General features: G+C 32.3%; 1 protein-coding gene and 1 long non-coding RNA gene across 10 annotated transcripts in view; one reads left to right on the forward strand and one right to left on the reverse strand.

Annotated features, from left to right (window-relative positions):
* LOC132916619 (carboxyl-terminal PDZ ligand of neuronal nitric oxide synthase protein) overlaps positions 1-25,813 on the forward strand; it is a 39,107-nt gene extending 13,294 nt beyond the window's left edge. Inside the window, exons 3-12 of one of the 6 annotated variants that reach the window (XM_060976754.1) lie at positions 3,749-3,820; positions 3,908-3,997; positions 5,363-5,424; positions 5,699-5,807; positions 20,985-21,189; positions 21,534-21,658; positions 21,772-21,957; positions 22,625-22,807; positions 24,031-24,303; positions 24,381-25,813. In XM_060976754.1, coding sequence (XP_060832737.1) covers positions 3,749-3,820; positions 3,908-3,997; positions 5,363-5,424; positions 5,699-5,807; positions 20,985-21,189; positions 21,534-21,658; positions 21,772-21,957; positions 22,625-22,807; positions 24,031-24,303; positions 24,381-24,866 — 1,791 coding nt within the window. In that variant the 3' untranslated portion in view covers positions 24,867-25,813. Of the gene's footprint in view, positions 1-3,748; positions 3,821-3,907; positions 3,998-5,362; positions 5,425-5,698; positions 5,808-15,221; positions 17,244-18,879; positions 18,972-19,411; positions 20,066-20,984; positions 21,190-21,533; positions 21,659-21,771; positions 21,958-22,624; positions 22,808-24,030; positions 24,304-24,380 lie in introns of those variants that run through there. The other 5 variants (XM_060976757.1, XM_060976755.1, XM_060976760.1 and 2 more) reach the window with 5 other exon arrangements.
* LOC132916628 (uncharacterized) lies at positions 6,193-18,754 on the reverse strand. Of its 4 annotated transcripts, none has more exons than XR_009660142.1 (3): positions 18,628-18,705; positions 18,336-18,432; positions 6,193-6,836 (listed from the first exon to the last, which is right to left on the reverse strand). It is a non-coding gene; the product is annotated as an uncharacterized LOC132916628 (long non-coding RNA). The 4 variants fall into 4 exon arrangements; XR_009660144.1 differs by having other exon boundaries at positions 6,198-6,836; positions 18,682-18,754; XR_009660145.1 differs by lacking the exon at positions 6,193-6,836 and adding an exon at positions 17,854-18,269 and having other exon boundaries at positions 18,682-18,754.
* Positions 25,814-25,957: the final 144 nt, after the last annotated feature.

Consider the following 25,957-nt stretch of genomic DNA (forward strand, 5'->3'; position numbering starts at 1 on the left):
GTGCACGTGTTTATTCGAGTGCTGCGCGTTCGTTTCTCAGAAAGGTTAAAGCTTTGGCGTTCGTAAGCTCGTAAGCTCGTAAAGCGGCACCGTAAAGCGGTCACTTTGCGAGGGAACGTCGCACCGAAGCTATTCGCGTCGTTCTTCAGCCGTTTTCTTTCAGTGACGTTTGGCTTTCCGCGCTGTGTTCCAGCGCCGATGTGGTCCCCTAGAGCAGGTCCACTAACCCTCTGCTAAATGTCATGTGACTTGCAAGTCACATGTATGCATATGTTTTCATGTACATTACACTTTTAAGTCTTATTTCCCTTATGCAAATTCGCATTTTCGAGAATGTAGTTAAGACGGTAGAATGTCCATAGGAAATTTATCTACCAAATACATATTACGGAAAGGATTTATATATTTTTTCATATTATGAACATTTTGTGCAATTTTGCTATTCTACTTTTTTATAAATGCATAAAAATTCATAGTCTGTATTGTATGTGTTATTATAATACTTTTATTTATTGTATTATTTATCGTATTGTATTTATTGCAAATTAAGGTGAGAAAGCAATTCTAGTTTCTCTTTTTATAAGCAAATGTACTGCAATGCAATTGCATGGTATCATATTATAACGGATAAGGAAATAATTTTTCTTTCTCCATTTTCGTGGGATTGCATCTGAATTAGGATTCTTGGTTTTAATATTTATTTTCACTGATGCAGAACTGGAATATAAGTTCTTTTTATTGCTCCTTTCCGTTTGTTTTTTTTTTAATTTTTGAACTCATGCAAATATTTTTTTATTGTTTATTTTCTTTTCTTCTCTCTCAAGATGCGTTCTTTCATTTGAAACTGATAAGTGGCTTCACAATATTTTGAATGTTATCTTTTTTAGAATCTATCAATTTTTTAGTGTATTGTTTTTTTTCTAAATTTTTTTTTATTCTAACTGATGGTTGTATTTCCTGAATACTTTTTTACAATTCAATTTCCTTGATTCTTTTTCACATTTTGTTTCTGTAACTGTATTTCACCAAACAATGATGTATTTTATAAAAATTCATTTTTGAACTGAGATCTTTTACGTTTATTTTCTTTTTGTCTTATTAAATTTTTCATTGTCCCCTTTAATACATCTTTTTTCTTTTTCTCGTACGGTTTCAATGTAGGTCGAACGAGCCCGATTTTACTAACGCTGTCTTCTCGTTGGATTTACTAGAGTTTACTTCCTAGCGATTAATCTTCGTTTTCCTAAGTCCAGGTTTTTCTGGATATATGTATACGATTTACCTCGAATTTTGAACGATGAGAAATATAATATCCTTCAAAGCAGTCTTCGGATCTCTAAGCATTTAAATTCAATCTTGCACAGTGCATTCAACAAAGCTAATAATTCAATAAATCAATTCTTTGAAAAAATCTCAGTCAAAAATTGCTTTTACTATAATTATTATATATGCAACATTTCTTTATTATAATTTAATTTTTATACGAACTTTTTTACTTTACTACATATTTTATTTTTTTCTTGGTATTATAATATACTTCACTGTGACTATAGTTTAGTGTATTGTTAACAAGGATTCAGAAGAGGAAAATCAAAATACATTTCACTGAGTGCGTCCTACTTTTCCGGAGAAATTTTTCGCCCTAGTAAAGTCACAATAATTTTAGACATGGTTGATCCTCTTGGCAAAGACGTTCGCGTTGCGTTTCTTTCATGCGGTACGAATATCCGGGAAACTTGGTCACGGTTCGATCATAGATACATTATACCTTATCTCCACCCCTATGTGTTTTTCACTTTAATATGGAATGCATTTTCTACCCTCTTCTCTGAATATTCTCTTTCTGAATTTTTTAACAGTATATAATGTTCGATTCAAATTATTAATTTTTATTATTTATGCATAAAGCTTAGGGTATGCAGATCAATCATGTTTTCTTATATTAAATGTTTTTTATATTAAAGGATACTGAACTTCTAGATTACTCTCTATTCGCTGTATGTATATATTTATGTTCTATTGAATTCCAAATGATCAAAAGAATAATCTCTATCGAATAACAATAATAATTTAAAATCTATTAATCAACTTACAAACTTTTATTATTATTAATTTCTATTAATTAAATTCTTTTTCAATTAAATTCTTCCTTAATTTAATTATTTCTGCTTCACAAGTTTTCATAGTCCCTAATTCATTTCTTACAGTCGCATTTGGATTTCTCATAATACTTCCTATACGTAGATCTATACTATCCTTGTCACCTACAGAATAGAAACACCACTTACGAAGAATTGCTTGCCGGCGCAGCGCAGCTGTTAAAATATTTAAAATACTGCGAAGAATGGCCGATTCACCGCGTTGCGCTCGCGATCAATCGCGAATTCGAGAAATTCGATCGTCCCTTGTGGCGTGCGTGGGGATGACCACGTGTGCATTAAGAACACGTGGCCAGGTCATCGTTTCAATGGGGAAATTCTAAATACGGCCGCTTGGTCGCGTTCAGCGCGTCCTCGTGTACGATTTATGCATTTTATATAGGGTATACAGTTTAAAAAGGTATAAAAATTTCAGAAATTATAAAAGACAGAAAAATTATAGGATATCAGAAAGAACAAGTTATACTGAGACATGGTATTGAATTTGAGACATTGTATTGACCTTGTACCGACTTTTAAATACCCTATAAAAACACAATTATATTTTTAAAATATACGGGATTGAAAAGTTAAAAAATTGAGAATTATGTTTATCTTGAGGAATTATTATATGTGTCGTTTAATATGGAAAAAGACATTATTTTTCTGTATGTGCAAATATTAAGATTTTCAGGACAGTTTTTATTCCCAATACTACGTGAAGTGGTTCTATGGTGTATTTGTTATGTAATTCAAATAACTCTCCTGTTTCATTTTCATTTTGAAACCTCCAGAACTGTTTAGTTTACTTATTTCATAACGGAGGAATCTGTTCTTTGATCTTGTTAGAGTCGATGAAAAATCAAAGAAAATATTTATTTTCTTCTTTTTGATCTATTAATTTTTATTAATCTTTTGGTGTTCCATCGTACATCAATAACCAAGTTATAACAGAACGTTTCACGATTTATTCCGATAAATCACTAGCCAAGACGAAGCGCGTCGCTGCATTTAGCGAACCTATTTCCGGTTATCTGTCTTTGATCTTTAGCCGGTAACCCCCGACAAGTCGAGCTGTTTTGGCGTTCTCAAAACAGTGGTAGAAGTCAGATGTTCACTACTATGTCTAATAATCCGCTTTTTATTCTGTTTCAATCGGAATAGAAATTTCCGATTAAAATAGAATTAAACATTTATAATTACTATCGTCATATTTCAGAATTAAGATAAAATTGTTCTTTAAATCTTTATAGTAGGTATAGAATAGTTCAGTTTACAATTTTTTACACTCCATAAGAAAGAACAATTACATATATTCAATTCAATTTATATTAAGATCTTAATTATTCGAACTAATTATTGTTCGAATAATTGAATAACTTTGTTTTCGTATAATATTTTGGACGTATATGAAATCGATAATGGTTGTTAAATATCAAATGTCATTTTTCTAAAAACCACCTTTTGATCAGATACATTCATTATTTGAATCAATATGGCAGAACTGGTGGAGGTAAGTCAATATCTGCCAGCCGGTGGTATGGAAAGCAACGAGTAATAAGAAATCCAGTCTGTCACTAATTCCTTCTCTTTCATACGTTTGTCTGTAGTTCATCGGCTCTATGGAGGTTCCTCGACCGACCAGCCGAGTGGAGATCGTGGCGGCGATGCGAAGAATCCGCGTGAGTTCGCATAATCTCTAATTAACCGCGAGGACGCTCCCGCGGGCCAGAGTTGGTTCGTTTATTTCAGCCTTATTTTGTCCTCAGTACGAGTTCAAGGCCAAAGGGATCAAAAAGAAGAAAGTGACGCTGGAGGTATCGGTGGATGGACTAAAAGTCACTCTTCGAAAAAAGAAGGTAATTGCCCCTGTACTCGTGCTCATTATCTGATTGGTTGCTCGCTATTGCGTGTCAATCATAACTGCATTATTAGTTCTGTTTTTTATTCTTTCCTTTCCGCTTCTTATTTTTTTCCTTATTCTTCTGTATTCTTCTTGTGTTATCTTCAAATTTGTCCACTCTGGAATGCAGCGATTTTCAATCATTTCGGGTTATTTAGGGTTCGCATGTGCCTTAAAAAATGGTGTATCCCTTGCGTAGATAGATAAAATTATAATAGTTATAGTGTGGAACTACGTATTAAATGTTGACATAAGTGTACGCGTTAAAATGAGATAAATATTTCACAAATCTTATAAAATCATGAATATTGTAATAAGCAATTAATGACGGCTGTGATGTACCTCAAAATCTTTCCCGGATACCCCCAGGGTATGTACCAACTTATACACTAGGTTGAGGACCTCTGCTCTAATGGATGATCGTCTAGCACAGATTTGAGGTTACTTTCTTGGGGAAGGCATAATAAGGTTTTAGTAATATGCATTGTACTTTGCGAGGATAGCAGATAAAGTCTGAATACGTGTTGAGAACGTAATAGTGAATATTATTAAATATGAATACTAAGAAAGGAATGTAAAATATTGTGAGTTAAATACACTGTTCTAAACGATATTAAGTTCTGGTTAATGAATACCAAGCGTTAAATAATTAAATAAATTGTAGATATTAAGTTGTAGAAATTAAGTATCAAATGCTGAGTACTGAGCTTAGAATATCAAATTACAAGCTTCGAATACCAAATATCAAAAAATAAGTGTCAAACATTTTTTCGCAGAATTTGTCAGTTAAATGAAATCTCATCTTGTATCTGAAACAGATAAACGAAATACAATATGTATCGAGATATTCAATAAAGTAATAAAAATTACCGCTAAAAACAGAAGATTGCATCGTAATATTTTAACGTTAATATATGAATTACTCAAAACAGCAGGGTCTGATTTATTATGCCATGCTTTTTGGCTTGTTGCATTGGTCTGTAATATATGTATACCTCTTGACTATATTTACATTTTGTTGTCCATTATCATTCAGCGGGAGTACATCTGCTCTAAAATGAAACATCACGTGAAAAAAAAAAAACAATGTTTTCATGTGTACATATTTCATCAATGTGATGATCCAAATTTAAAACAGAAACATTTTACTTCTCTCCGTCTATTACGAGCGTCACGTATACTTTTTTAACCTAACTTTTCTTTCTCAATCAAGTGTCATATTACATTCGAGACATACTATTCTAAGCGTCAATTCTCTTGTCCGAGACTAACCTACAAATCATGGGATTAATGAGACGTTATTTGTCCTTTGTTTTCACAGAAGAAGCAACAACAGTGGATGGACGAGAATAAAATATACCTGATGCACCATCCCATATATAGGTAAGCTAAATCGTTCGCTTCTCTCATGGGAACATCCTGCGTACTCTGTGTACAAGACAAGTTTGCTATAGTTAACCAATTACCGCAACTTCCGATCAATCCTTAATCTAATTATGTACAAACGTTTTATAATTATAAAATTATATTAACCGGTTTATACTGTGTAGTATCTTTCTATAATCATTTTTTATATATTCCATTTGGAAATACTTGTTTGTAGATCTGCAGATTTTTTAGTGTTCTGATTTAAAGTAATTGTTTATATTTGTTGCAGGATATTCTACGTCTCTCATGATAGCCACGACTTGAAAATTTTTAGTTACATTGCCCGTGATGGAAGCAGTAACACGTTTAAGTGCAACGTCTTCAAATCTAGTAAAAAGGTAAGTGATGCGTGTCAAATTATTTATATTCTTTATGTGACTATGATGAACTAACTTAAATATCTGTAATGTCATCAAATTTCAAGTACTGATATAAAAAATGATATTAAAGTAATTGAACATAAGCTACTAGAAAATTCTTAGTACAAAGGTGTAGTTACAATTTGTATGAGTTCCATATTCCTAATTTTAAATATATTCTACAAATTTATACTTTTATTCTTAAATCACGCAATTCAATAAATTCAAGACTTCATTAATTCCAAAATTACAAGATTAAAATTCCTAAAATCTTTGCGACAAAATTTATTAATCTTAAACAAAAAATTATATAGTTAAAATTCTTAGAATCTTTCCCAAATTTTTATTAATGTTAAAATTAAAAAACTAAAGATTCTGAAATCTGTTCAAAAATTTTATTAAATCCTGCAACCAAAATTAAAAAGTCTAGACACCTAAAAAATTAAAAAATTTAAATACTCTGCAATTTTCAGAATTGCTTAAACTTAAACTAACTGTCTCTAAAAATTTTTACACAGAACGTAGTAGAATTCTTGTTCTGTAGGGTGTGCATAGTCATCAAGCCATAATGTTACGTGGTGCACGTGCGTACACCCACAATTATTCCCGCGGCGCAAGACTGTGTCGCCTGGCATTTTATCAAGTCACGTTATTGTAATCCTATAAATAACCGAGCCATCCCTCTCGAGTTCTTTCATGCACACGTACACTTTTGCTCCCTGACTTTTCTTTCTCCCCGTTCTTTTCTTTCACTCTCCTTTTTGTTCTGTCTGTTCCAGCTCGATTGAAGCCTTCCTGTTCCTCTTTTCGCCTCATTCCACGTTTCTTCTACTCGTCACAGCTAGAATCAACTTGAACCTCTTCCTCATGCAATCACTATAGTCATTTAAGCTTTTTCTGGCGAGTCTTCAGGGTAATTTAGATGGATAAAAGATGTTGGTTTATTTCTTGATGTTTTGATGCGAATTGGTCTTTATAATGCCTTGAAAAAGTTGCAAATCTTGCATCCTGTAAAAAGATAAAAAAGTTGAATAGTTCTTAAAGAATTTTTTTAGAAGATTAGAGTTTGAAATGTGGAGTATAATTAAAATATCAAAGATGCATGTAGATTATGTGTAAGTGCTTGTATGACTAGGAAATTTTAAAATGCTGTTGTAATGTTCTTAACATAGCGATAGATCTTTATGTTTGTAAGACTTCCTGGATTTCTACTCTATCTTCTGTGTTTGTAGGACTTTTTTTGCAAGGTTTATCTTTCAAGATCAACTAAACATCTCATTACTGGTTCATAAACTTTTGAATATTTCTGATCTTTAATACTCGTAATTTTCTTCAGATGATAGATACTTTAGAATTTCTTGTAGAAAGTTTTTAATTTGAGAAATTATTGGTTACTTTAGGATTCAATGTCCCGCCGTAATAAAATCGCATTCTTTTAAATTAAAATTAAATGTAAATTAAATAGAGTTAACGAACTTTTAATTTCGGTACTTGAATCTTACAGAGTTCCTTTTTTAATCTTACAAATTCCAGAAGCAAATCTTTAATACAATAACATCAACTATAAAAACTTACAAATTTTCATAAGATTCTTAGTAATTCACTTTCATTATGCAACAGAATCCTTTTCTACAAAATTGCAATTTTCGAAAATTGCAGATTTCTATATAATTACCATCTAAATTAATAATAATTTAAAACCAAAAACTAATAACAATCTGTAGGATTGTCCAAATTCATAATAATTCAATTATTGTACACAATTCCTTCAAAGCTTTCTCAAAAAGTATTCCAGGATTACAAAATTACCTCAGTAATCTAATATTTAATTTTTGCAATTTACTTTCAAAATCATTCGACCAAATTATTATATCAGGTTTCTGAAATTTCTCGATGTTGAACGGCAGACTCTCGAGGCTTGTTAAAACCATCGTTGTCGTTCGGTCAAAGAGAGGAGTAGAGAAGCGGAGGGGACAAAGTTGCATCGCTGCCAAGGGAGCAGAATGCACCTTCCACTTCTCTCGGTCGAGATCATGGGCGCCGGCTTCGGGAGATCGTGTGACGATAAAATCCCTGGTGTAATGCTCTATCCACACTGGCTCGTTCATTATGACTATGATAGGTATTACCGGTGTATTATAATAAACGTTGGTTCTGTTTCGTATAACTTTACGTTAGCTTAATGTGGACCGCTGCAAGAATCTCGCACAATATCATTAGACTGGAAAATTATACGCGATAGCCTCTATTGCATCGTCGTCATCTGCTGTTTCTGTTACGTATGATTTTTATATGTTGTTTGATTGTTTAATAATTATTGTATTTAGAACTCTTTTAAGTTTGGGTTGTTTATGTATGTTTTTGCTGATGACACTGACGTCAGCCAATGATGTTGACGTCATGATGTTAGTATGATCAGATAATTATAAATAAATTTAAATAGCTGCTAGAGAATTTTACATTAGTTTATGTTATTTTAAATGATAATAATATTGTAATAAATTGTGTTGACTTCGTGAGTAAGAGAATTGCTGATTTTTATTTGATTAAACTTATATAGTGACTTTAATTTGGGTATAATTCATATACGTTGTTTTATTTTTAGTTTCTTTTTCTATTTTTAGAATAAAAATAATAAAACATGTACTTGAGTTGAACTTGAGAATCATGTTAACATTCCAATTATTTATTTTGTTAAATTTTTTACTATAAAGGAGTTACGAAAATATCAACTAAATTTTCAACAAAATTTTTTTACTATCATGAAATAAGGGGGGAGGGGAATACTTTAAAGTTTTGTAACCTTCGTATTTTCAAGCGAAGAATTACTACGAAAGTTTATATATTTTGAAACAAAATAGCATATCTTTCTTGAATACAGGCGAGTGTGCAATTCGCAATCGTCTGATTTTTCTTTTCCTCACTATATAGATTATTTTAACAACCTCTTGTTCTCGGTATAAGTAGTCATCATTGTAAATAACGAAGCATTCCTAAACTCTTTATTCTCTTCGAATAAGATGGTATTTTTATTAAATTTTTCCAGATTTTTCTTGAGATTTTATTACAGTAAAATTTGGGAATGGAGACTTACTGGAACTGAAATTAGAGGCTAGGATCCGTTATATTTCATAATATATAATAATAAAAACGCGTTTCAAAATGACCTAAAGTAAAACTTTGGAAGTAGTATCTTAAACAGTGAGTAGCATATTTGAACAATTGACTCAATGTTGAACAATTCAAACTTGCGACGTTCGCTTCTATGTTTAAGAACAATATCATATATTTGAGGATCAACAGATCAATTTTGTCATCTTCTGTGTTGTTTTCTTCGGACCTGTTGAAAAGATTCGCAGATAAAGAAGATTGCGACATTATACAAACTTTTCTCGCATTGTTTTTGAAAAAGTGTTACCGGGACATGTCCGACAAGTTATAATCAAAGACCATTGAAAATTACTTGAAGATCAAGGTAAAGTTGCTTAAGTATACAGTCAAGGGGGAAACAAGAAGAGGTTTGATTTCGAGACAGAATAGTGAAATTAGATTCTCTCTCTTCCTCCCTTCCTCCCCCCTCTTTCTCTCCCTATCTATCTATCTATCCATCTATCTCTATCTCTATCCCTATTTTTATCGCTATTTCTATCTCTATCTCTATCTCCATCTCTATCTGTGTTGGTCAATGAACTGTAACGCTCAACTTCTATCGATCTCTTTATGGAAAACAGTCAAACGTTTTATTCGAGCAAGAGAAAATTACATAAAACAAAGAATCGTTTGAAACCAATAATTTCCTGTATTATCTGTGCAGAAAGTATTTATTCAATCTTTACTTGACTACTGTTATTAGTTTAGAATTGTCTAGTTATAAATTATAGGTTATGTAGCTATTTCCCACAATTTTGCAATCTGAAGTCAAATAGATAAATATATAGCTTATAATTGGTAAAATTTATTTCTAGAAATTTTTCTTGTTTCATTATGAAACATGATATGTATTAGTGTAATATGTATTAAAGAATTTATTAACACAAGTGATTAGCAATTTATTATTAGCAAAGTTTGACTAATAATATGAGTTTAATTGTGCAAAGAGGCTCAGGTTTCAAACAATTCTCATTCTTCATGATAATACAAATTCTTACCTCATAATAGATAAAATTGTGGGTATTTATTATTTAATTAAATAAGCCAAGAGGATAAGATATTATAAAAATCCACAGATTGATACACTAAAAAACTACAATCGTATACATTGGAACACAATTTCTTCTCTTGAAAATAAAAGATCACACTTCATAATGGACAAAATTATATATATCTGATAATTATAAAAAGTACAATTGTTTATCTTGGAACATAGTTCATAAGTAATATTTTAGATAAATATCTGGTTAAATTCTGTAATTTTTTCGATACTTTATACTGTTTCGAGGCAATATGCGAGAACTGTTTGAACTTCGACAACTGGTATGTATATCATATCGTTAGTACAACAGACGCACTATGTGCGTCATACACGTTGTCAAGGTGTTAATTTTAACTTATACAGCGTTGGTTTACAGGAGCCTACCGGTAATAAGCCGTTTTAAAAATATTTCTCTCATGGCAATGAATCTCTCGCACGATACATCGATCCCAGCATTCGCGTGTAAATTATCGTCTGAAAATATTTTGAATACCGAGTGGCGCGCATTTTAAATCAACTACACAGAAAATTATTATTTCTGAAGAATCGTGCCAGTAAAATGGAACCACATGTTTCTCTACATTCTTATTAAATCCATATGACTGTACTGACATATTATTTCAATCTATTGGCAGGAGATCATTTGAATATTTTATATAAAAAATTATATTTGTACTACTGCACTTTGTTTTTAGTTTTGACAGAAACTAATTTAAATTTTAGATGAAACGATATCTGCTATGACTTTATTATTTAACTGTTATTGTTTCAGACATCTATGGTGGAATACTAATAATAAAATTGTTGTCTCTTTTCATGTGTGTGTAAATTGTTGGATTAATACGCAGTAAATGGGTGGAGTTTGTAAATGTTACATTTTATGGAAATACGTATTTAATTATTCAAAAAGTTATTTATTTTAAAATTGGTACATCAGATATAATGATAAATCTAGAAAAATTATTGTGATTAATTAAAAATGTGACGTCTGAATGCCGAGAGTATAATTGGTAAATCAATAGCTTTTGTTATATAAACAACAATTGTGGAGGAATTAATGAGAAAAGAAAGAAAGAGAGAGAATGGAGGTAAAAATTTCAAATAAATGTTCTCACAAAAAGAGAAAGAGATCTTCAACATAGCTGAATTTCCATTTTTCTTTCCTTTTCTTCCACTTCTTTTTTTCTTCAGTAGATGTTAAGATTTCAAATGTATCATAAATTTTAAAAATTACAGACTGGAAATAGAACAAGTTATGCAGCTAGAAATATTTATGTACCACGAGCTAATATTTAAAGTTTCACGTCATTAAACTCACGAGTGGAAGAGCTTCTGTCACTTCTCGACCGTCTTCGAGAACTTTCATGGTAAACACGATTTTCAAATTTTCTCGCGTGGAGTTTCTTCGATTCTTCTTCTTCGATAAACTTTTGTACATCGTTCGTCATTTGTTACTGGAAATACGAGGTATATATACATAAATATTCATCAATTATGGAGGATTATTTGTTATTAGATGAGACAATAAATAACTGGGACAAAGCTATAGGTGAAAATATAACAAAATTAATATTTATGTAAAATACAACAAAATTAGGAGCACACATAGTATGATGAAAGGAGAAAATATTTTATTATTTTTTATTGAAATTCAAAGTTTTTCAATTTCAATGGTGGTTATGTATAAGATAAATTCGTTAAATAAACTTCAATGTAGCGAGGTCAGAACATATTTAGTCGTTGGTTAAAATTCAAAGCTCGTTGTAAAATTTCACTGAACGGTGATTAACAAATGGAGGACAGTCCAGGAAATAAACATGAACTGGAGGGAGGTTCAGAAAAGTGATTTGAATCGCTGCTAAGCTCTCGTTTAAGACCTGTTTTTGCGACTAGAAATAAACAATTCCACGAATGAATTAGGCTCTGTATACTTATGCTTTATTTTGTTGAGAAAACTTTTTATGTTTCGACTGGTACAATAATCAATCATTCTGTTCCCTTTCGTATATTCGATGTAGGATGTCTTATAAGTCAAATGGTCCTCAGGGTTCCTTTAATAGTCATACGTGTAAACAACAGTAAGAAGAGGAAGAAAGTACAAAAAATATTCTTATTCGAAATATATATCTTTTTAATAATAAAACTCTTCCAGTTACTAATTTCTATTTTCTAAATAGCATCATTAAAATATTTTTTATTATAATTTATCTTTCTAATAGTCTTCAATTCTTATATAAAATCTCTATACGAACAGAAATGAAGAAAATGAAAAGAAGAACATTATTTATCTCATGGTATAACAACTGAAAAAGCACTCGTAAGATAAAGTAATACTTCAAACGGTATAAACAATAAACCCAAGAATACGTATTCTTTTCTGAATCAAAGGAAGATAAAAGAAAAGAAAAATGTAACTTAACTGTTTTTTCTAAATTGAAGAAAGAAGAACGAGAATTCAGTGCATAACACTTCATAATAGCTAATCTCCGGAATCACTTGACAACATTCCTTTATTCCCAACATTCCCAGCCCCTTGCTGGAGGATTCTAACCGACTCTTCTAAACGTGTGTAACGTGTTTCGTTATCATTGTAACATAAAACGAAGAGAGAATAGCATGAGAAAGAAAAGACCGAGTAGAATCGCTCAACCGAATTACTGCTTCGACTGAAGGATGCTCGAAACGGGAACGCAAACGGGCGAATTTCAAGCGTTGCTTTCCGCGTTCTGAAAGCTCGTTTGTGCCGTAGCACTTTAAGCTCTCTCTTGCCTGTTCTCCTTCTCTCTCTTTTTCTCTCTCTCGGTCTCATTTCAGCTCTCAAAAGAGCAGAAAAGGAGTAGTAGTAGTAGGAAGAGAAGCAGAGAGCGGCTTGGTCGTCGAAGAAAACGTACAGACCTTGGTCAGCTGTGAAGAAAGTCAGAAGAAAGGACTGTAAAGACGAGGAATTAAAAAGAAAACAATAGAAAAAATAAAGGAACTTGAAGCAAGTAACAAGAAGTTGACTAATAATGAAAATTGCGTTAAAGTGATTAAAGAAAACTGGAGAAAACTTAAGAACATAGGGAGAGTAATAAGAATTTGGTTATGAAATGTGATAAGACTGTGAACTAAAGTGGTTTGAAAAAGAGAAAGAGAAGAGAATAATTGAAGAAAGTGAATGAACAGAAATTGTGTAGGGTCATTGAAAAGTAATAAGAAAACAAGAGAAGTTATAAAGAGTAACAAGAATCCGACCATGAAGTATAATAAAATTGTATCAAAGTGGTTGTTAAAGGAGCTGAAGAAAAAGCTGATAGAAAAGAATTGTGTAGAATCATTGAAGAGCAAGTAACAAGAATCTGACTGATATTAATGAAATTGCGAGTCAAAGTGGTTGAAGAAGATGAAGATAAAGAGAAGAGGATGATTGAAGAAAATCGATGAGCTGGAACTGTGTACGGATATTGAAGAGTGAGTAACAGGGGAACAAAAGAACTTCGAGAGAATAACAAGATTTGTCTTATGTAAGCGAAAATGATTGAAGATAGAGAGAAGAGGATGAATGAAGGAAATCAATGAAGCGGAATTATGTGTGATTGTTGGAGAGTAAGTAATAGGGGAAACAAAGAAACTTACAAATAATAATAGAAATCTGGTCACGTAATATAACAAATTTAGAAAATAAAGTAGTTAAATAGGGGAAAATAAAGTGGAATTGTATATAGTTATTTGAGCGTAACAAGTGTAAAAATCCTTGAGGAAGATTGCAGAAATGTAATGTTTATATTTGGTGAACCTTGGATGAGTTTGAAGAGACCATACTTTTGATCTTTGAATGGAAGACTATTTCTGTAAAAATATACAAATGTATATCTTGATACTTGAATTGATTGGACTTTTAGTAAGGTAGATGGGGTCAGTTCTCAAGAATTGTTGTTTGAAGAGACAAAGTGTGGTGGAAAAGATTCTCAGTTAGTGTTTGTGGTTGTGGAGATTGAAGTAGAGTTGGAATTCCTTTGTTTGGTAACTGTTGTGAATCATGTACATTGAAAGATTGACTTTGTAGGTACAAACCAAGAATTTCTCTGAAGCAACGGAGAAAGAAGTATGACAATAATTAATTCTGATTAATATATATGAATAGTGTGAAATATACGCGTAATGAATAATATTATAATGGCGATGGAAGTACATCATAATTGGAAGTGAGAAGAAACTCGACGTAACAAGGTATTGATTGAGTTTCTTTGTAACGCTAGAAGCTAATTAAGGAATGTAACAGAGGTGCACGTGTGTAGACGAAGCGTGGGAGGGAAAGCTGAATGAGCTTGACAGAGGGAAATTAGAAGACGTACATAGTTCTAGGAAGAAGATAATACGAGAAGAAAATTTGTACTTTATGCTGAAGATATTAAAAAAGTTTCTATTTCTTTATTCAAGGAGTAAGTAAAGAGGAAGAAATTTCAAATTTTATATTAAATATTTCCAAGAATTTTTTTTGGAGATCTTTGTTTAAAAAATAAAATTAGGAGCAATATTGTAAGAAAATTTAAACTTTGCGCTAACCCAAAATACTTCAGGAAATCTGCCAAGAGGAGATAGATATAAAGATTCAAGTTTTCCATTGAATCCCTAAAAAAAACATTTCTGCTCCAAAGAAAAGATTAAAGTCAACACAAGAAGAAAATTCCAATTTCACACTTGAGCTACTCAAATGTACTTTTGTATTAAAAACAGAACTCTGAACAGATAAAAATGAAATATCAAACGCCACCTTTCCAAAAATACTTTATGCTGTAAATAAATATTATAATATAAAATGTTTAATACAAAAAAGTATGCCTTGCTAAAAATAAGCTCAGAAAAGGGAACACAACTCCAAATCCACATTTAGTACGCCAAATAATTCCTTACAATACTAAACCTCATCCATAAAACTAATCAAAGAATTTTCTTATGAAACTAGTAAGATGATTAGAAGAAAAATATTAAAAGGTAAGAAAAAACTATGAAGACAAATCTATATTAAATAGTTTAAATAATTCCCTACAACACTGAACCTTATTCCTAAGAAAATCAAAAAATTCTCTTGTTTAATAAAAAGATTAGAGAAAGAACAATTTTGATACAAAACTTAAAAATGCTAGCAAACTCAAAGTAAAAGAAACTACGCCACAGAGACGTTCTAAATAATGCTTTGCGACAATGCAACAGCCAAGAAATCACCAGTGATCAACGCTTCAATTGATGTCAAATAATATAAGAGATAAAAGAAGAGACGACTTAAGACTTTCTTCAGGCATCTGTAGAAGACAAACGCGGAAATGCTATTGAGCTGCACGAAAGCGAGAATATTAATGCGTTTATAAATAAACCGGAGGAAAAATCCAGCGAGCCGCGGCGTCGCGAAGCTTTTGCTCCTCCGCTGACGCTATCGCTCGGCTAGCGATCCATCAGAGGCACACGCCGCCGCTTAGTTCCGCTCCACCTGGCCGCCGTCGCGGCGAGATACCGCTCGTTTTCGAGTATTTCGAGAACGCGCGGCCGCGTTCTTCGAGTCTCGCCTCATTTCATTTTGGAACTCTTCACGTCGAGCTCACAATAGCAGATCAAGTAAATGAAGATTTCATATTCTTGGTAAGGAGATGAATGGAGGAAGGTAGATAGCAGGATAAATAACAGGGAAGAGGAAGAATATAGAAGACAAGAGAAAATAAACTAACTAAAGAATAGAATTTGTAATTTGGAAGAAGATAAAAGAAGAATAGTGACTTGAGAAAAGAGTAGGGAGCGGAAGAAAAAATTGAAAGTTGTACTGTTTAATGAAGGAGTAAAACAGTGATTTGTAAGAAGAACAGAAAAAATAGAAACGCTACGATAGTTTAGGAATGAAGAGGAGACAAATGAACTGAAAGAAAATTGGAGAAGAGAAAAAAATATAAAGAATAGGAGTATGCTGTGAATGACGTAGGAAGAAGAAGAAGAACAGGAAAATACAGAATTTTGGAGTAAAGGAAAATAAAGTACTCGTTTGACAAGTATAAAGAGAGAAACTCGAAAATATTAATTTTGAAATAAAAAGTTGCGAATAAATACAACATGGGAAAAATTGATTGAAGGAAATTTGGGAAGTTTGAAAGAAGAAAGTTTGTAGAGGAACGTTCGACTTGCTTTGGGAAACAGAAAATTGGGAGGAGTTCTGGAGAGAAAATAGAACAAGTTTCAGAAAGAAAATGGGAAGACTCGAGAGAGGCGTGGAAGAACCCTGGATGGACCAGAAATTGAAGAAATTTTAAATGAGGAATTGAGTGCATCTTGGGGAGAAAAGTTGAAGAAGTTTCATCTAGAAATAAAAAGCTAAATCAACAATGGTTCGTAAAAGAAATAAAATTCTAAACAATGTTTCAAACCAGTTTTAAAACAACCAAGTAGCGAAACAAAAGAAGATAAAAAAGGTAAAAATCCAAGGAACCAATAAACTGAATAAATTTTAACACAAGAATTCCAAATTCTTCAAATTGAATTCAAATTGAATTGAAAATTTTAAACTGAAAAATAAAATCAACTTACCAATAAAAGAAACAAAAATATCTAACAACAATCATAGAACAATTCTAAGAATTCCAATGATAGATAAAGTGATCTGTTCAGTGAGTCAAATGACAAGTAAAGTGATCTGTTCAGTGACATCCAAAAATACCTTCGGCAACATCGCGAATGCCTTAAACGAAGATCGATCTTAGTGATACGTTCTTTTCAGCAAACAGAGGTAGAGTTCCATTCTGAGTAAAAAATAAATTGTTAATCGACCATTTGTTTATTTTCCAAATTATCCGTAAATGCTTGAATAGTTAAGTGGCTGTAAAAATGAGAAGTAAACACGATTAATCCCGAACGATCAATGGGATACGATTTCAGCATTTGATAATATTTCAATACAGCTTCGATGTTTTGTTTTCCTTTTATACTCTTATCTCGTAGACAGTCACCTGATAGTATTATATAATATTTCATTTATCTTTCTTTATATAGAATTATTTTCTTAAGATAAAGATAATATTACGTATTTGGGTGGGTAATAATAATAATAATAAGGTTGTTAAAATTCTTACGGTAGTAAACTGAAATTGTTCCTCGAAACCGGCAAGTATTTATAGAGAGCTTTCAGAAAATGAAGCTTTCAAGAGAAGCCTTTGATTTCTCACGAATCTGTTTCCGCCCGATGGAACAATATACCGATCGAGGTAATTGTAGAATCGAAACTGAACGACTGATACTTTTAGCGTTACTTATTCTCACACTATACCATCTTTTAATACCTTCTTTCGTTAAGTTTTTTTATCGATATTAAAAACTTTGTGTATTTTTATATATTTTATCTTCTTTGCTTTTAATTTGAACGAAGAAACAGCAGATGGAACATCAAAGGATTTAGAGATTTGGCGTAAACACCGTAGCTATTTATTTTAGGCCACGTGTTCGTGTTCCATTTCACTGATTCTCTGAACAGGTTTCACCTCGTTTACCTAATTCTCTGTTATCAATTTATGTACAGTATATCCTTGAACTTATCGATAGAAAGAGACATCGCCAATGTGTTCGGATAATTACCTGTGAAAAAGACTTATTAAACAATTTGTATATAAATGATAATCTCATTTAACATGTTATTTTTATTACATTTTTACTCATTAAGTAGATTAACAACTTTCTCTAACATACATATCAGTTTTCTAGTAATAATTTAACTTCATAATTAGTTATAAAACAGATCTAGAAAAGAAGGAAGGAGAAAAATAGGAAAAAGGAAGAAATAGATATAATTAATGGAATAAAAGAAAAGTAAGAAATACATTTATCTACGTATGTATTTAGATTGTGATGCATGTCAGACGATCATAATTATGCAAACACAAGCTGCACGTCTTTAAATATGATCGCGTGCATTCGATCGAAAGGAACGCGTGTTATCAAGTTGCCACTTAATCACCGATGAGAGCATGTTCACTCGTGTTACGCACGCTCGTCTAATCAAAGCGACGCACTTGCTGCACGTTATCACTAACGGCCGTCATGTGAGGTCAAGTTCGAGATTTATGAATGACTACAGTAGATTTACCGGTATGTGAATAAAGTAAAGGTCATTGGGGTTGATTCATACATTCAGGAAGCAATTCCTGTAAAAGTAGGTCTATACAGAAATAGATCTTCTCTTACATCTACATTATCCTCTTCTACCCATTTCAATCATTACAGCAGTTTTACTCTTTCTAAGAGAGAAATCATATAATTATAAATACTAATAAAAATACTATCTATTACTAAAAATCTCTTACCTACATTAATCTTACTAAAAGCAGTTCTAGAAATACATCTTCTCTTGAATCTTTATTTTCTTTCTTCATTCTTTCCAATCAAGATTATTCCATAAATCTACAAAAGAAATTATATAACATGACACATTATTTATTGTTAAAATGTTCCTTATAAACAATATCCATCAAAAAATAGAAAGTATAGCAATAATTTAAAAAAGATATACTGTACTATTTTTTACATGATCTTTAGAAACAGATCTTTTCTTAGAAAAGTTGAAAAAGGTCAATAAGAAATAAAAAAGAACGTTACACAATGGAAAAAAGTACATAAATAATACTCCATCCAGCATTATTTCAAAGTAACTATTGCAACCCACACAGAACGAGTCTTGAAACGTCTGGATGGACGGATTGTAGATTTACAGGTTCGAGATTAATTCCTCGAATGAAACGAGAGTGCGTTGCGAACGCGACTTGCGTCGCCGGTTGTACATGCTACAGAGCAAATAAACTCTCGTGTAGCTCCGTTAACGACGCTGGTCCGTAATAGTTTCTAAAGCAAGAGCAAGATTTATCGGGGAGTTTGCCAGTTGTCGGGTCTACACCGGCCGGTCGGCTGTTTATAAATGGAATCGTCCAGCTACGCTATAATACGTAAATATCGATTCTTCGCCGGCGCTTGTATTTGAAATAAATTTCGTTACACCATTTATCGCTTCAAACGGATCATGATTCGCGGTTATTCGAGTTCCCGTTTCATTTACGAGGATTAGATACTTTTTGAGAATGGTAATACCTCGATGATCGGATTCGTTTGACTCGCTGAAATTGAAAACGAAGCTTTAGTATATGTATTGCACAGAGAAGTTGTAAAGCGTTTAAACTGGGAAGAGCTGGAAATCGAATTTTTGTTAAATTGCTTATCTCTTGTGATGTAAATTAGGGCGGGAATGATGATTGGATTGGAATTGGTTAAGTAGAATTAGAAATATATCTTTAGTGAAGAATATTGTTCATAAAACTAATGGCGGGTAAAATTTTAGTTGCAGTAATTAAAGTTAGTCGAAATCCGTGTGTTAAAGTTTCAAAATTTTCATATACTCTAAATGTATTCTCAAGATATAGGTATGTACTCTTTTAAATAAGAATTTAGTAATAAATTATTATTAATAATTAATCCTTTGTGATTATAATTAAATATTTCCATAAACCAAAATTGTTCGTTCACCGTATAATTATTCGATTATCACCGTCCTCAAATTACAGCATGCTGTTTACAATAAACTCACTATTGAATGCATCCAAAAAGATAAGAGTATAAAAGGAAACATGCCATTCAATGTAGAACAAAAATGAACTTCATAAGAGGACCATAAACTTCCACCATGTTATACGTATACATACAGTGTCTTCTGAAAAAAGTATTAGTGTTACTTATTGAATAAATCCTCATCATAAAAGCGCAACACGTACCAACCATGCTGAAGAACTCGAAGCAAACGAACTCTGAGACAGCAGTGTCCCCTAGTTCCGGTCCAGCTAGTCCTTCTGGCGTCGAGACCACCCCGAAGCCCAGGAAGAAACTCTCGTTCAAGGAACCTGAAATATTCAACTATCTAAAGTTGAAGAAACCTTTTAAAAAGACAAAACCTCCGCCTCTTCAGTTGATGCATTCGACCACAAGCGTCGATTTTAGCTTCGATGAGAACCCCTTTGAGGAGGAGAACGATGACCTCGAAGAGCTCGAGGTAAAGGTGTACGCTTACGAATAACGCCGTTTATGGGGTAAGGTTGTCCCGCTCCTGTAATGAAAAAAGAAAAGTAAAGAAGAGCCACGAGATGTCGTGGCCGATGGAGAACATCGTGCAGAAATAAATTGTACTATTATATGTCTTAATTTTTATTTATGGAGTCAGATTTTTTATAGCATTTCATTTTGTATTTTTTTTTTTTTTGTTTTGTTTTTCTTTATAGTTGGACTTTTTGATTTTGGAAATGAAGTTTGATGGAGATTAGATTTGGTAGGAATTGGGACATTGATATATCAAAGTGTTTTTGAATGCAGTTCAGATGGTTTAGGTTTAAGTTTAGAATCAGATTGTTTGAAGTTTATGAATATTTTAGCATCCAGAAGCACCCAGTAAGGGATTAGGGGAACGTTAAAATTCAAAATTTGAGCATTTGGGAATTTAAAAATAAAAAGGTCCAATAATTTGGAGATCGAGAGATTTAATTATTTATGAATTAGAAAATCCAGAAATTTGAAAATTTAAGGATTTGGAGATGCAAAAGTCTTACAGGAATTTGGAAATTTACAAATCTGAAGTTCAAAAATTTGCATATTTTGAGTTTTGGAAGATTAAAATTAATTATTCCAAAATTTGGCAACTTAGATTTTAAATGTTGATCTTCTGAAAATTCGGAATCCCCAGACTTTTGACGTCTTAAATTATTATGTTTTCCACTAGACTAAAATTATCCTTAAAACTCTAAAGTATTTGTAATTTTCAACATGCTTGCATCGAATTTTGATCTTTCAGTACTTGAAGTTTCATGATCAGGCACAAATTCACCTTAATATCTGCATGCTATGCGACAATTAGCCCTCGTCACCTCTAAATATTATACTTACTTGTACGTTCAATTGAAAAAGTTGGATTTCGTTAGAGTCAAGCGATGAGGGTGGTCAGAACGGTAGGACAGGCTTTCGAGGTGTGCCATAAATTAAGTTTAAACAACGCCACGGAAGAACGGGACCGGGGGGAGAAAGAGAGAGAGAGGGAGCACGGTGAGAATCATCGTGACGTTTACGAGGATCAAGACGAAATTCCGAATGAACAGTCGCAACCGTCGCCGTCTTCTGTGCATAAAGGTTTAACATCCCGACTTCTGTTCAACTATAAAAAGAAAGCAATTTACTTTTCTCAATTAGTTTTTCATTTAATGACGTATTAATGAATCATAATATTCTTTACACTGTTTTTAATTTTCTCATAACGTTAGAAAGTTAAAGTTAAAAGATTCTTGCAAATGTAATATTTCTCCTTCTTCATTATTAAACTATGGATGTTTATGCATTTTTGAGAAATTTAAAAATATCTATTTCTACCTTCATTTGTTTAGTTACGTTCATAAAATTGTGAAATTGCATAAACGACTACAGTTTATTCGTTATGAATTTTCCAAATGAAAATTAAAAACTATATTGTATTTTAGATATATCGCTATTAGGGGACGTAGAAGATTCGGTACCGGAACAGACGACCGTTCCTTGTCTTCTGAGAACGCACGAAATTCCAGCGACTACAGCGTCTACCTCCCCTATTAGACAATCGCCATCGGTAAGTTGAATCGTCATATAATATTAATAATACGCTAGTCTGTCTTAAAATTCTCTTTTAAGATACATTGGACATAAGTAGATTTATAAATAATTGTTTAATCTCATGTGTAGGGCACAGTGACCTCCGATTGCGGAGGCTTACTGGTTGGAGGCGAATTAACTGCTCTGAAGCACGAAATTCAGCTGTTGCGAGAACGATTAGAGCAACAGAGCCAACAGACCAGAGCCGCTGTTGCCCATGCGCGACTGCTTCAGGATCAGCTTGCGGCTGAAACAGCAGCTCGAGTCGAAGCTCAAGTAAGTGATGATGCGCTGCTTTGCTTATAGGCCGTCTGTCGATTGTGTCAGATCTGAAAATATTGATTTATCAGTACTAGAATTAACGTATTATCATCTGCTCTGTATAGATATTAATTAAGATTACCAGATACATACATATAATTGAAAAAATAATCGTAATAAAGTAAAGTAATAGTAAAAATAATTAGAGTAAATATATACTAGCAAGTATAAGTACTGATAAGCATAATTAATATTCTTTGTACGACAATAGAAAATACCGATTTGCAATGTTAATAAATGTTGACACATGTTAGAACAGATAGTTATTACTAATTTTATTGATAATTTACAAGCAAGCATTAGCGAAGTTTATAAAATTTGTAAAGTTTGTAAAAATATTTGTGGACAGTAATAAACATCAAGAGACACCGGTATATATTTTTAGATTTTGTAAATATTATCAACAGACGGTAGTAGCTATTTGTTATTGCTAGTAGATACTGATAAGCTGAATCAAATATAATACTAAGTACTTATGTTTTATCTGTGTCTATATCTCATTCATATCTTGTCCTGTTTTATCTTCTATCAACAGATAATAATAACTACTTGTTACTATTAATACATACTGCCAAGCTCAATTAAACATGATACCAAATATTTATTATGTTTTATGTTTTAGGCCAGGACGCATCAATTGCTGATGCAAAACAAAGAACTTCTAGAACATATAGGTGCGTTAGTCGGCCATCTTCGAGAGCAAGAAAGAATCTCGAGTGGTCACGTAACTTCACAGCCTCAGTTGCCTGGCTCAGCGACGATGCAACAAACTACCACCGTTCCTGATCTGTCGAACCTCGGCCAGGTAACGCTCTACCGAATACCATGACACGAGTGTTCAACAGCCAGCAAGCCGTATGCCTGCGAACGTTGCATTCCAATTAACGTTTAGCATTGTATTTTGTATTTTCTCTGTTTTTCTTTTCTTTTTTTTATACTGTAACGCCTTTTGTACTGACGCATCTTTTAGTGATCTTCTTAATAAAACAATTTATGCACATTTTTTATATTTTGCACCTGTCATCGAGCAAGCGAGACTATTTTTGTATCAAGAAATGTGTTACAAGTATTTTAATTTGTTTACTGTAGAATTGAGAATGCGTGCTTTTCTTTACTTTTTACATTTATTAAAATTGCGATTGTTCTTTGTTTGTACTACTTGATTACGTTCTGTCATTTTATTTTTAGATAAAATACGACTAAATGTATGTTTAAAAGTATTTGCTATAATTCAAATTGAATGTTTTAGTTTTTTTTTTTTTGCATGTACATTCATGATTATGTTTTTTAAAATATTGTTTTGCGTTTATGAAAGATTTTATATTTTAACATAATTAAGATACCTGAATGTAAATAGTATCAATCCGTAAATGGATATATACCATTTACACCAAGAAATCTGATCTTATAATTTATTTAGTATGAATAATAATTGATCAAAAAATAGTGGAACAAAATTTAAACGCTGTGATGGAAAAAAGACGTTGTTAAGTATACGTGATAAGTTTAAGCATATTTCACAAAGGAACTTTTTAATCCTTTTAAGGAAACTGTATGAGCGGTTAAACTTTGAAACACGTGAAAACAGTATTGCTTATGAGCGACGCGTTTCATCCTAGATTGCTCGGCCGGAAGATAGCAATTTAATGCTGACGTTAAAGCTAAATCGCTAATCCAATAATCGTGCTAAGCGCCGGTGTGACGATGTTATGTAACAGGTCTTCGCACGGGATTTTGGATTTTGTGCTACCAACAAATGCTAGGTAACGTTGCCAATTTTTGAATTCTTACAAAGCATGCATCAGAATTAAAAATGTAGAATTTCAGGTAATCAACTATTGTCATTCTTCCTTAACGTTTCACATTCCAAATTTTTGCCTTACTAAATTTATAAAATATGAAAATGCTAGGATAATTAAAAAGTGAAAATTTTGAATATTTGAATGTATTAAACATTAATATTTCTAATTATCCATTCTTTTACATATTTTCTAGAAGAATGTTTTAATATCGTTACCTTCTAAACAGTGCCAACGAACAGGAGGACAAAGTTCACCATGGGAACTGGATCCACCATCTCCATACTACTCTTATCCACCAGATTCCTTATACCCTGGAGGTTTGAATACAATAGGAATACAAGGAAATAGTTGTCCAACAGATCAGTTACAGTTTCAAACACAACTCCTAGAAAGGCTGCACAACATAAGTCCATATCAGCCTCAAAGGTCACCTTATAACACGCCTTCTCCTTATACAATGGGTCCCAATCTTGTTGTACCTCCTAACAATAGGCCAGTCGTAAGTAAATTCTAATATTAATTCTAACGAAATCCAGCAAAATATACATAACTTGTACAATTTTTTTTAATTTACAGAGCTCAGCCCAGTTATCTCCGAATTCCATGTCATTAAGAGCTTCTCAACCAAACAGTTTCTGTTCATCACCCATAATGACGCACAAAGTAGATAATTATATCGGAAGTTCAGAGACTACAGAGTTGAAGACAACATTTATTAAACCTTTACCCTGTACAGGCGAAAGGAACGTCAGCCACGTAGTTCAGGAGACAAAGAGTAAGCAGGATCGAATCAATCTGCATGACGAAATTCCACCAATTGTGTTGGATCCTCCGCCTCAGGGTAAACGCTTAGATACAACACCTAAGCAATTGCCGACCAAAGAAAACTCCAACGGTCAAGCGTCGAATAAACAAAGTTCACAAAATCAGAAAAACTTGGCTACCATATTAAGAACTCCTGGTCCACCACCGTCTCGCACAACCAGTGCTCGTTTGCCTCCAAGAAATGATCTGATGTCCGAAGTGCACAGGACTACCTGGGCGAGACATACAACCAAGTGATAAAAGATCTTTTCCAGAGTAGTTTCTGAAAAATTTTATTGTCTACTAAACATATCATCTCTTGGGTAGAACTCTTTTTATAAAAAATAATGTTTTCTTTTCTATATTTTGTAGTATGTTTTTGATCGCGAATTAATTTGGAGTTGATTGTTTGGCCGCTATATAAACTGTTTATATTATAATGCAATCAGAATTAATTAACTGTTGTTACAATTATTCTTGGTTTTAAATATAGCCAAAACCATTGTCTACACACAAAAGTTCTACCCAAGTAAGCTTATTATTAAATGTAAGGACTAAGTGAAGCGTGTAAATGCGTTGTTTTTCTTATAAACGTTGTAGAGTGTTCATAGGAGGTGGGATTTTAATTATCGACGTAACAAACAGAAATAATAGTTCCAAGTGATTGTTAACAGTTTTTTTTTGAATGATAAAATCAGACATTGATAGCGGAAAGTATAAATTTAGTGTATCCTTTAGATTTGGCGAACTCGTGCCAAAAGAGTAGAGCTTTTAATAAAGTGTATTTACAACAAGCGAGCAAAGAATTTGTGATCAGCGTGTGACAAATAAGTGTATATAAAGTATATCATTCTTGTACATACTTATTACACATCTATAACTAATTTTACAAGTCGAACTCTGTACTGTAAAATAGAAAGATGCAGATTTAATCTGGTGTTAAATTCTTATGAATTTTATCCAACATATTTCTTGGGAAAGAAAATTCTTTTTGTATTGTATGTATGGAAAAATTATTGAACGTAAAAAGAAAAAGACAAATCTATATGTTGAATTCAGAAGAGTGTATAAATATGTAGCTCTGACATGTTAAACTCGCAATTAAAATAAATTAAGATAAATAATTGGTTTATGAAAACGTTGAAGCCATCAGAAAGAATATTTAAAAATTACAATGGCCAATAAATAAAATGCTCTGTGAAAAATCGACGTGTTTAATTTACCTTTACAGTCAGGATGCATTTAATATCCTCATAAATGATGATATCCTTTCCACTGTATATGGTACTATTAATGGCTTGCAATTTAATACGTGTTAGTATATTTCAGTATTAATGGGGTAATTATGC

This window comes from Bombus pascuorum, chromosome 2 (genome assembly GCF_905332965.1).
Source record: "Bombus pascuorum chromosome 2, iyBomPasc1.1, whole genome shotgun sequence".
NCBI classification, from domain to species: Eukaryota; Metazoa; Arthropoda; class Insecta; order Hymenoptera; family Apidae; genus Bombus; species Bombus pascuorum.